This window comes from Notolabrus celidotus, chromosome 18 (assembly GCF_009762535.1).
Source record: "Notolabrus celidotus isolate fNotCel1 chromosome 18, fNotCel1.pri, whole genome shotgun sequence".
NCBI classification, from domain to species: domain Eukaryota; kingdom Metazoa; phylum Chordata; class Actinopteri; order Labriformes; family Labridae; genus Notolabrus; species Notolabrus celidotus.
This window is the reverse complement of record NC_048289.1, coordinates 1,963,048-1,975,101: the sequence shown is the minus strand read 5'-3', so window position 1 is coordinate 1,975,101 and position 12,054 is coordinate 1,963,048. Positions and strand designations below refer to the sequence as shown.

Here is a 12,054-nt window from a genome sequence, read left to right as displayed (position 1 = left end):
TTCTAGCAGCTGTCTCCTCTGAAGCATTTCAGTATTATTGATCATTTATTAAATACCTGTGAGCTGAGAGTGATTCAGAGATCAGATATTACTTACCATAGACTGTGACAATGCAGCGCTGATCTGATCAACATCCAGTAATGATGAAACAGGGAGAGAGGTGAGGGCTTGGATCACACTGTCATGAATCTCTCGTCTGTCTTTGAGGTCCCCAGCAGTCTGTCCAGACTCCATCTGTGGACAGGTGAGTTCATAATCTGAGCAAACGTAAACCCTTTAGACTTTTACAGACAACATTATCAATCAATGCATTTGATATGAAGTTGCAGTGATACCTGGTTGAGTTGGCTGGTAAGGGCAATAGAATAAGGGATGATCTCTTGTGGGTTGCCACGCTGGACTAAAGCCTGAAGCTCAGTCTGGCCCTTGTTTCTGAGCTGTGGACTGGAAACCTTGTCCCCTGCAGGGTTTCCAACGGTCAACGTTCTGGAGGAGGTAGATAATAGTGTGAGTGAGAAATGGCTAAAACATGACGAAGAAATCTGTGGTGCGGTCAAACTTTAAAAAGTAAATACACGTTGTACGGATGTTTCTCACATCCGCATGCTGTGGTGATATGTAGTTATTATTTGACTCTGTTGTGTTCAAGGCCTCTTTTTTCTGAAAAGTTTCTTTTTCATTAAAGGTGCTGTGAGGAACTTTTAGTTTGTATCGATTCTGGCGCCCCCTTGTGGAAAAAGTGATACCTCTTATCTCTTGTCCTGTACATGCAAAATAAGTGTCTTCAGACAATAACCTCATCCTGTTGTCTTTTAACATTAAGATTTATCAATCAATGTGATTATTTACAATGAAAACAGTCAAAAGAGGGTGTTTCTAAAGCAAGTGGTCAATCATGTGGTCTGACACCTACCCCCTCAGAGCAGTTTCAGGCATTAAAATGACAACAGAGAAGATATCAGTGTTGTTGTGGATGGTCTTGTTTGCTTTTGGGGGTCATAGAGAGGCACCAGTACCAGTTTCAGTCTGTTTCTCAGCCAGTTAAAAACTCCTCATAGTGCCTTTAATTATTAGAGGTTAAAAAACAGGGTCATAAATATCCAAGTTAGCCCCGCCCACTTTAACCTAGCGTCAGACCGTTATCAAAAACTTGACTGATAATATTAAAAAATGGAATAAAGTTCAGTTCTAGTATTTTAAATATATAATAGTATGTAAATGGGACTATAAATATCATAGTTAGAGGCTTTAAGCCAGATGAAACTGTGGTTACTAACCTGTTCAGGGCTACAACCTTTGCCCCGAGATAGTCCTCTACCAGCACTGTCACTGTGATAACTGACGTGTGTCTTGCTGGTCCAGGACTTCCCATTGGAACCAGGGTGTGGTATGTTGAACGAGTTCCCCTACAAAGAGGAATTACAGCAGAGAAGATCTTTAAAGAGATGCTTGAAAAAGGGTTGGAAGGAAGTTCATCTTTATTTTATCAGTAATCTACTGTCAGCTGAGATCTATTCACCTGTACAAAGTGAGCAAGGGGCACTTAGGGCCAGTTTGCTGACATGGTGATACCTGGAGTGTATAGATCAGCTGAGTGACATCACTTCCATCATCTTGCCACCCTACCAAAGAGAGAGTACATGCTGGTTAACAGAGCAGTGAGCTTTCTTTCCGTGCTTTTATATTTATAACACCTTTGATAATAGCTCACTATTACCTGAGCAGTTGTAGGTCACCAAAGTCTCCAGCACACGGATGTCTGATTCTGGACTGAGATCACACAGTCCTCCATAAGGTGGATTGTTGGGTAGTATCGTGAGGCTGGCGCTGCCCCACTGCCCTCTGCTGGGCTGGGACACATTCAGGCTGAAGGTGTAACTCTGCCTCGGCTGCAGAACACCTGAACGTATCACCAGGTTAGCGGACTTTCTCCCTGTCGAGGTGGAAACCTCGTTAAGGTCAAGGTTCACGCCAGTCTGGTCCTCAGCACTCCACTCGTACTGTGAGAGAACACACATGATACTTAAAGCTAAGGTTGGTAGCCACAGAAAACTAGCATGATTTTGAATGTAGCATTTCCTCAGGACTCCATCTAACCCCTCCCCCTTGGAGATCCTCCAAAACAACGCCCCCGCTCACATGCACGAGCGCTGCTGATTCACGACCATATGATCGTGACTGATTCAAAACCGGTCCTCAGCACATGGTTTGTGTTTTGCACTACGTCAACTCATGTCTCACTCAGCAGTAAGAAAACACCAAAACATTCTCATAGTGAAAGTTAAAAACACAAACAAACAGGAAATGTATGCTCTGCAGGAGGCGGGCAGAACGGCAGGACAGGATTTGATTGGTTTCATCATTTGGCTCCTGATGGCAGGGATTGGTTGGTGTTTTCCCAGGTTTACTCCGGCTGTAGATAGCAGCTTTTTTTACCTCTTTTTTAAGGAACTATTTATGTAGGGGCGCCGGTGGCCTAGAGGTCTAAGCACCCCACATACAGAGGCTACAGTCCTTGTTGCATGGATCGCCGGTTCGATTCCTGGCCGCGACCATTTCCTGCATGTCCTCCCCCACTCTCTACTCCCCACATTTCCTGTCTCTCATAAAATAATGGCAAAAAGCCCAAAAATATAACTATGTATTGATTACCATCGGGACATACAGATCATTTTAACCAGTATAACAAACAGTGTATCTAAATCTGACTACCAACCCCAGCTTTGAATGAATGAAACACTGTATTACCTTTGTCTCGTCATCACACTGTTCACACTGTCCAGACAGAATGACGGGCATGCTGTAACTCATTTTGTGATGGGAGGACAGATCAGAGCAGGACACACACTCCACCATGACAGGAAGTACAGGAGCGTCAAACACAGTCACCTGAAGACAAGACACACAGTAATTATAATGTGTTGGTTTGCCTGTCTAAAGTCCCCATAAATATATATTGCAACATGAATTCCCATACTTTTATATAGCTTGTTTGCATATGATGTCACTTCTGTTGCGTGGCAGTGGCGCGAAATGCAGATGGGGGTCAGGAAGTGATTTGCAGCAGTCGATGCAGAAACATACATACAAGAAAAATGCCTAAGGTTTGCGTTTTTACGGTTTCCCTAACCGATCAAACAGAGAGAAGACGACAAGTTTTTATTGTGTCCGAAAGGTCGTGGTTCACAAGGGGGAAAATGCAAAAAACTCTCTGAAAAACGAGGAAACAGTGGATAGCAAACCTTTGTTTATGGTCCGGAGGAGCAGAGTCAGATTATGCCCATGTGTGTGGTGACCACTTTGTCCAGGGTGAGTAAAGTATGTATGCTGTATATATGTCTATGTTTAAGCCCATAGGAAAATAAGTTTAGAGAGGAGATCTCAAAAGTGTTTCATTTATGTCGCCTAGACAACAGTGAGATCTGTTTGAAAGCAAAATGAGACTATAGCTTATGTCTCCTGTTTCTCATTCTTGCCTCCAGAAAAGAAGTTGTAAAAAGTCTCAGCTTAGTCTCCCTTTCAGTTCAAAAGGAGATCTGGTCAGAATCTGAAATGATTCTCAGGTATTTCTCAAGTGTTGTGACTCCTTTTGAGCTCAGGTGGAGAAATCAGGGAGCTCTCTCAATTGTCTCAATCTAACCTCATCCATTTGTTTTTGTCAGACTCAGTGTTTGTGTCTCAAGTTGAGCTCAGATGGAGCAAAGAAAGAGCCTGAGCTCATCTTTTCATGAACATTTATAGTGCCCTGCAAAATTAACATTTCAATGTAATTGTCCACAAAGTTACAATTCTCATTAAAACATTTGAACCACTTCAAGATCAGCTATTTAGGTGTGAAATGATCTCTTCTTTGAGTTCACATCTGGTCCTTCCTTTACAAGTCTGTTTGAAACAAAACAACTTCACAAAGATTTAGTAGATTTGAGAGAAATTGCAAAAGATAGAGATTTCATACCAGGTATGACCGACCATTTATTTAAAATATGGGCCGCAGATTTAGCCAGACTATTACAATTAAAGGGGCGGGTTCATTTGGGCATTGGTGGCCTAGCGGTCTAAGTGCCCCACAAACAGAGACTGCAGTCCTCGTCGAAGGGATCGCCGGTTCGATTCCCGGCTGGTCGACCATTTCCTGCATGTCTTCCCCCCGCTCACTACTCCCCACATTTCCTGTCTCTCTTCAGCCGTCCTGTCAAATAAAGGCAAAAAGGCCAAAAATAAATTAGCCATTAATGAGATATCTCATTTAAGACTCATGTCATGGTCTCAACTATTTCTCCTAGTGAATTTTAGGAGAAACTAATGAGAAACCAATGAGAACAATTTGAAACTTGAATGAGGCTGAAGTGAGAATCTCAATTTTGTCTCCGGAGACTTCGAAGAGAAAGCCTTGAGCAGTAAAATTTTCCTCTGGGAGGAGCTAACTCCTTCCATACTTTGTAATGTTACGTTTTTCCCATCTTTGTTCTGCTGGAGTTTTTAACCATTAGTTAACCACAAACAATAGGTAGTAATTGGTAATGCTAGACAGAGAGCTGATTTAAGTTATATTTTAATTGCTACAAACTACAAGCATTTGAGACATTTATGTTGTCCCTTCAGGCCGTCTAAGCGCTTTAAATGTAGCTCTAGTGAAAGTTCAGACAGCAATCACAGCAGTTGTTTAACTCTCTCTCCCTCGTTCAATAGCTCACCTGCTTCCAGCTGCACGCTCCCGAGCTGTCATTGGTTAATCACCGTCGGCTGTCATCCAATAGCTCAGTGGCACGCCCTTATCGTCAGCCTATCAACTTTCTGCTGTCTTTTTAAATGTGTCTCTCTCTCCTGCTAGTTCCTTCTTGCATTGATGGTGCTCACCCCTCCACCTCCCCATCTCCACCTGGTCTCTGCAAAGTCTTCAATTCCTAGAGTTCATCAACCACCACCACCAGAGTCTGGACTCTAGGGGGATTTCTTCTGCTGCCAAACTCACACATCCTACGCTCACAAAATAATCCCCATAGAGTCCTTACGGCAAAGACTTCTGTCAAGTTTCATTATTCATTAAGTTGTAATAAGTAACCTTTAATCTTCAAACTGTGTCTCTCCTGGTTGAAATGAAGTTGAGTCTGTGGACTTGGCTCCAACCGTTAATCTCGGTTGTGGACCCAACCAGTCACAAAAAAATTGTAAGCCTGGAGGCTTTTGAACACCTTCATTTGCTCAGTGGTGTAAAATGAAGTCTGGAGGACGAGGTAGTTAGTGATGTCTACGGCAGACACATTCAGAAATAAGCTCGGGTCAGTTAAAAAATCCAAAGTCCTCAAGAGATAAGGATCTCTTCGGACATAATCCAGAACTTTTTGTGGGTATCGCTGTCTTATTATGGTGTCTAGAGCAGCACAGTACAGGCTTTCCTCTGTTTGCATCCATTCTCAAATTTACTTCCTGACCCCCATTTGAATTCCACACATCATTGGCATCACATTATTGCAAACAACCTATTGAACTTCAGTGAAAACTCACCGTCTGATTGGCCTGTGCGTGTCCTCCTCCTGCCTTGTGTACAGTCAGGGTGAACACATGAGTACTGCCTGGATGCAGCTGAGTGCTGCACACAGTCATCCTGCTGCTGTTACTCCTGCTCACAGGCTGCTTCACCGGATGACGCTCGGTGTCTCTCTGAAAACACAAACATCACATGGTTACACCTACGTTGGTCCTCAGTAAGGGGGTCAGAGAATGGTTGCACAGGCCTTTACCGTCGTCATCATCGTCCAGTGATACTGCAGTGTGTCTTCCACCCCTGTCTCTGCATCAGGATCTTTAGAGCCAGATCCATCCAGGACCAGATCCCTGAGGCTGGGCCACAGTCTGTGTGAGCCCCCCTTGATCACAGCTACTGGCGGGGACTGAACCACTTTGAAGCTGGCTCTTTGCTGGACAGCTAGAGGAGTCCCCTGGAGTGAAACTGTGAACACCATGCAGTACTGCCCCACATCAAGACTATGCTTTGGGATTGAAAGAAGAGGTGAGTTTACATTTAACTTGAGTCTAGGACTTTCTTTGTTTTCATCTAAATGGGTGCTGGTACAATCTGACTCTTTGAGGATCTCCCACAGGTATGTGGTTTTGTAATCTGAGCAGTTGTTGTCCACCTTTGCTTCGAAGACATTTGGTCTGGACCTGAAGATATTAGAGTGTTTCTGTACCAGGGACACCTGAGGGCTGGAACACCGGAGCTCCTCTACTTCTGTGTATAACTGTGCAGACACATGGCTGACACTGCTGAGAGCCTTGACCACGACACTGTACGTCCCAGGATTATGATACGTATGCTTGAGCGTGCCTCCATCTGTCATCAGTGTTTCAGAGGAGTCTCCAAAGCTCCAGAGGTAACTGATGTTGCTCCATCCGTTCACTGCTGCAGAAAACAAGACCGCATGTCCAACAAATACTCTCTCTGAGAGACACACGATGTTGACCTGCTGAAGAGGCCGGTGGACTGTAGACGTCTCATTTAGTGTCTTGGAGCAGACCCCTCTGGTGGCAGTCACACTATAAGATAATGATCCGCTGTGTGGTGGAGAGAAGATCACTTCCTGGCCCATCAGCCGGGTCGGGTAAGACCCTTCCAAGAGAAACATCCAGGTGTAGTTCACTGGAGGTCCCTTTTGAACCTCTGCTTTAAACTGGATTCCTTTCAAAGCCTCTAAATCAGCAGAGCAACAGTTCACAAGACGTAGGCCTTGAACCTGCTCAGTGACCAGGATGCTGGAGGACACCTCAGCACTGCTAACATGGTTCCAAGCTTTCACTCTTACTGCAGTCTTTCCTGCAGGAAGGCTTGATGTGGTGAACCCCTCTTTGGAGATGCTCTCACTATGAGTCCAGTCCTTGTTTCTAAATGTTATAACAAAGCTTACATTGCTTCCTTTGTAGACGGTTGGAGTAAACGTCACTTGTTCCTCTGTGCAGATAGAAGACTTGGACATGTTCAGCGTGAAACCTGTGACTTCATCAAGGACGGTGACGCTGTGTGAGACGTGTTTCCAGTCTATCTGATTGGAAACATTCAGAGACACCTGATAGATTCCTGCGTGTGGGAAAGTGTTCATGAAAGTCTGGTTAGCGCCATTAAAAAGCAAAGTATCGGTACCTTCAACCCTCCAGGTCCAGCTCAGATCATTTCCTGTTTGAGTAACCCCTTTGAGTCGGACGGCAGCACCTGTTGTGATAAAGAATGGTGGCTTCTTTCCCTCCATCTCAAAGTCCGCCTCCTGGACCTCTTCCTGAATGTTGAACTCCATGGTGACGTTTCTCTGGCCGAGGACGTTCTGAACTGAGACTCTGACAAGACGGCGACCCACACTTACAAAAGTGTGGAGAAGAAACGGCACAGACGTGTGCTCGGGTAGAATATCAGAGTTCACATACCATGAGAATCGTAGGTGTGACCCGCTGAGCACAGACACAGAGATATTCACCGGTTTCCCCACTGCAGCAGTGCGTGGATGTTGTGCCTTATCTGCAATAACTACGCGCTGTACCGCCACTAAAGACACCGTGCTGGTGACCTCCCCCAGTTTGTTAGAAGCTCTTAGCTGGATTAAAACCTCTCCAGGAGCTTCAGCTATCATGTCAAAGATACTTCCATCACCATTGATTCGTCTGTCTACTCCCGTCTGTGTCGCCAGCCAGTGATACTTCACACTGGAGCCTTTGGTGACTGCAGACGTGAACCTGATCTCTTCTTGTGTTGGTACGTACTTCATGTTTGTGACGATCTGCAGACCTTCTATTCTTTCAAAGACCTCTATTAAAATAGTGGCCTCTCTTCTGCTCACCAGGTTCTGTGCTGTAACTCTGATCTCAAAGACTCCCGGTTCCTTGAAAGCAAACCGGAAGTGATGCCCACCTTGTTTGGTTGAAGGGACGCCATCGACAGTCCAGTTGTAGTCAGTTTCACCCATGTTGCTGCTCACTGCTGAGATGAGCGCCTCCTCTCCTACTGCAGCGTAAGGCCGGTCTGTGTGGAGGGAAAGCTCTGATTGGGGGAGGGAAACATTGAGGTTTAGGGTCACAGACTGACGGCTGACTGCATTGAACGCCGTGGCCGTGACGGTGAACTGACCCTTCGAGGTGAACACATGTGACGTGTTTGGCTTCTGTTGAACCGGAGAGCCGTCTCCAAAGTCCCACAGCACTGACACATCGCTGCCGGCGCAACTGGTAACCCAAAATGAAACAGGTTCATTGACGGTCAGTGTGTCATTCAGACTGTGGGAAACAGACAGCCTTCCAACAGGGGTCTGAATGCTGACAGTAGCGTTGGCTGTCTTGTTGCTGACTGTGTTACTTGCTGTCACTGAAACCTCCTCATCTCCCTCGTCTTTGAAAATGAAACACCTGTGAGAGCGTTCTGTCGTGACGATGAGACCGGATGAGCTTCTAAACCACGTGAAGGAATAACCGCTCGTCTGCTCAGGGGATACTAACACCTGAAAGCACACCTCTTCTCCTGCTGCAGCTACTCCACTTGACGTCTGCACTGTGATGTTCGTTATTCTCAGCTCCACACAGATGCTTGTATTAAACGACACAGACGTAACAGAGCTGAGGACAGTGAGTCCTACAGGGAAGACGCCATGCTTTTGAAATCTGTGCATGGTTGTGGGGTTTCCCTTCACTATAGCGAGGGCTGATCCGTCTCCTATCAGCCAATGAAAAGTCAGATTTGATGTGTTTCCATTTACCAGAGCTCTAAGCTGAACGTCTTCCCCACTCGTTACACATCCTGTAGGAAGAACTCCACTCACAGCCAACCTGTAGACCTGTACCATGATGGACTGATGAGCTCGGCTGACAGAGTTTAAAACTGTTACATCAACCGTATAGTTCCCTGGTGACGTATAGACGTGAGAGATGGAACCATCTTTAAGGTTTCCCTGCAGGGACCCATCCCCAAAGTCAAAAGTCCAGATGAGACCTGTACCAGCGCCCACTGTAGCTCTGAGATCTACTGGAGAGCTCAGTTCAGCTGGTTCATTGCAGCTGATTGTTAATCCAGAGATGTTCTCCTGAACCTCCACACGGAGAGAGCTGCGCAGCACCGTCAGAGAGTTGTTGGCACACACGGTGATGTTATAAACCCCAGCTGTTTCAAAAGTATGGAGGATTTTACGGTTGGTACTCTGGACGGCTTCAGAGCCGTCTCCAAAGTCCCAGGTATAAAGAACAGCTCGGCTGAAAGGCTCAGTAGAAGCTTCCAAAACTAGAGTCTCTTTGACCGAGGGCACGGGGAGGGAAGGGGAAACGAGGAGTTGAGTTAACTCAGGGAGGATGCTTATCTTCATGAAAGCATCAGTAGTGTCGTACTTGTTGAAGACTCTGACGTGAAGTTTGAAGTCATCTGCATAAAAAAAGAGAGGCCGGGAAAATGAGCCATGCTGGACTGAGTAACAAGTACAAACAGGGTCATCACATTATTCATCATTCACACACATGAAGGATAAATTCAAGATTTCTGATATCACAACTATACACTGTGTATAACAGCCAACATGAAATATTAGCTTAATGTGGATAAAATATCTGCTCAATTGGTTGAACATTAAAGGCAGTGTATGTTCATAAATATATATTGAATATAAACGTTAATACAAATATTAATCGAAATGTTAAACTTGAACATATGATATGAATCTAAAAATGTAATATAAATCTAGATCTAAATACAAAATATAAATATTAAATCTAAATATAGATCTAAATATTTAAATATAAATATTGAATATAAATCTAGATCTAAATACCAAATATAGATATAAATATTAAATCTAGATCTAAATATATACATATAAATATTAATTATAAATCTAGATCTGAATATCAAATATAAATATTAAATATAAATCTAGATCTAAATATTTAAATATAAATATTAAACATAAATATAGATTTAAATACCAAATATAGATATTAATATTAAATATAGATCTAAATATAAACATATAAATATTTAATATAAATCTAGATCTAAATGTCGATTACAAATAAGAGTTAAATGTTGAATCTAATTGTTAAATGTTGCATTGAACCAGTTAATATTAATCTAAATATTACATATCAAATATAAATGTTAAAGTTAAATATTTAATCAAAATGTTAAATGGCAGATTTTAACAGTTAATATAATCTAAATATTCAATATTAATCAAAATCAAAATATGAATTATAAATCTAAATGCTAAATGTTAAATTAAAAAGTTACATATAAATATAAATATTAAATATAAATGTTCAATGCTGAATCCAAATGTCAAATATTTAAATTTTAAATCTTAATCTTCATTTTAATTCTATATATTAAACATAAATATAAAATGTTAAACATAAATGTTAATTGTTGCTCTGCGATCCTAAATATTTGGCTAATTTACAAATTCACACTGTGGCCCAGAGGAAGTACCAAAATAAAAGTGATACAGAAATCCCAACGTAGCTTGACCAGACCATAAACTGGGTCAGTACAGTCTCGGAGTGTTGTGTAAACTCTTAATGTCCTCCAAAACTGCCCGTAGGAGTCAGTACTGACAGACCAAGGTTGGGATCTCTGTAGTGCTTCATGAAGCTTTTATTTTGGTATTTCCTCTCCGCGGCAGTGAGAATTTGCATATTAGCTAAATATTTAGAATTGCAAAGATACATTTAAAATGTAGATTTATATTTATATTTAACAGTGATTTTAACTTAGATATAATGAAACGACAAAAAAATGTGAAAAAGATCACAAATATAGCTTTCAATGTGATAAAAAAGTGACTTTGAAAAAGTCCCCCTAGGTTTTTATGACGTTTGGAGTCAAATGTGGAGAAATGTTATTTTCAGAGTGCACAACTTTACAAACGGCGCCCCATAGTAATGCACATATCTTAACTAACTTTTTGAAGACAAATAGGCAAATCAATTATTAATAAAGCACTGATCCCTTCATAACATTGATTTAGTGAACTTTAAAATACATTTCACATCTGGCAGCACTGAGAAACATTGACCTGAAGTTTGGACACTGTGTGAATGCTGCTCAAATGTTTGCTCTCCTTTAAAGGTGACATATCATACTTTTTTCATCAATATATATTGGTCTAAGAGGTCCCCAAAACATGTCTTTAAAGTTTATGCTCAAAAAAACACTTTGAAATCAGATTTTGGTCTGCCTGAAAAGTCCTCTTCTTCAGTCCCCCTCAGAACAGTCTGTTTTCTCTCTGACCACGCCCCCTCAGGAAGTGGATGTGCCTCGGCTCTCCAGCACGTTAATCTAATGTTTACATGTTGGCTGAATATACACGGCTGCTCAGAGATCACGTTACTTCAACCCTCTGAATCTGATCCTGACAGAGAGGCGCCTGTAGCAGGACCTTTCTGAACGATTGGTCACAGATTTAGTGTTTCTTGTTGTTTTATTTGTCAGTATGTAGACGTGTGTCTTGGTGCACAGCTACGAACATGTAGCTATGTGGCTATGCTAACTAGCACTAGCACTTATCCATGATAAATAAAAATCATCCACTAGATCTTCAAATCTGCAGACGTGGAGAGTAAAACCGACCTCTGCCAGAAAGGCAGCAGGACCTTTTCTGAAGGATTGGTCACAGATTTAGTGTTTCTTGTTGTTTTATTTGTCAGTATGTCGACGTGTGTCTTGGTACACAGCTACAGCTACAGCTATGAACATGTAGCTATGTGGCTATGCTAATTAGCGCTAGCACTTATCCATGACAAATAAAAATCATCCACTAGATCTTCAAATCTGCAGACGTGGGGAGTAAAACCGACCTTTGTGTTTATTAAGACAGCCTACAACTAGCATGCCTCCCTCCTAAGCTCCTTGTTAGCACACATTTGTGCAGGTAATGAAAAACGGAGGAGGGATTCAGTATTATTTTATACAGTCTATGGGCTGAACAAGCTCCGAGCTCTGACTCCGTGACAGACCGGATATTGTTGTTACGTAACAAAAACACTGAAGTCTGAAACGGCTCGTTTCACACACATTTACAGAAAGGTGGAGAA

The 12,054-nt window shown here is 42.6% G+C and overlaps 1 protein-coding gene across 1 annotated transcript in view; it reads right to left on the bottom strand.

The window, feature by feature from the left end:
- The window catches only part of pkd1b (polycystic kidney disease 1b), a 49,428-nt gene that overhangs the window by 28,775 nt on the left and 8,599 nt on the right, over window positions 1-12,054 (bottom strand). The window contains exons 11-17 of the mRNA XM_034707325.1: window positions 5,742-9,391; window positions 2,749-2,889; window positions 1,718-2,000; window positions 1,520-1,622; window positions 1,278-1,406; window positions 336-486; window positions 97-234 (exon numbers count right to left, since the gene is read on the bottom strand). Coding sequence (XP_034563216.1) covers window positions 97-234; window positions 336-486; window positions 1,278-1,406; window positions 1,520-1,622; window positions 1,718-2,000; window positions 2,749-2,889; window positions 5,742-9,391 — 4,595 coding nt within the window. The remainder of the gene's footprint in view (window positions 1-96; window positions 235-335; window positions 487-1,277; window positions 1,407-1,519; window positions 1,623-1,717; window positions 2,001-2,748; window positions 2,890-5,741; window positions 9,392-12,054) is intronic.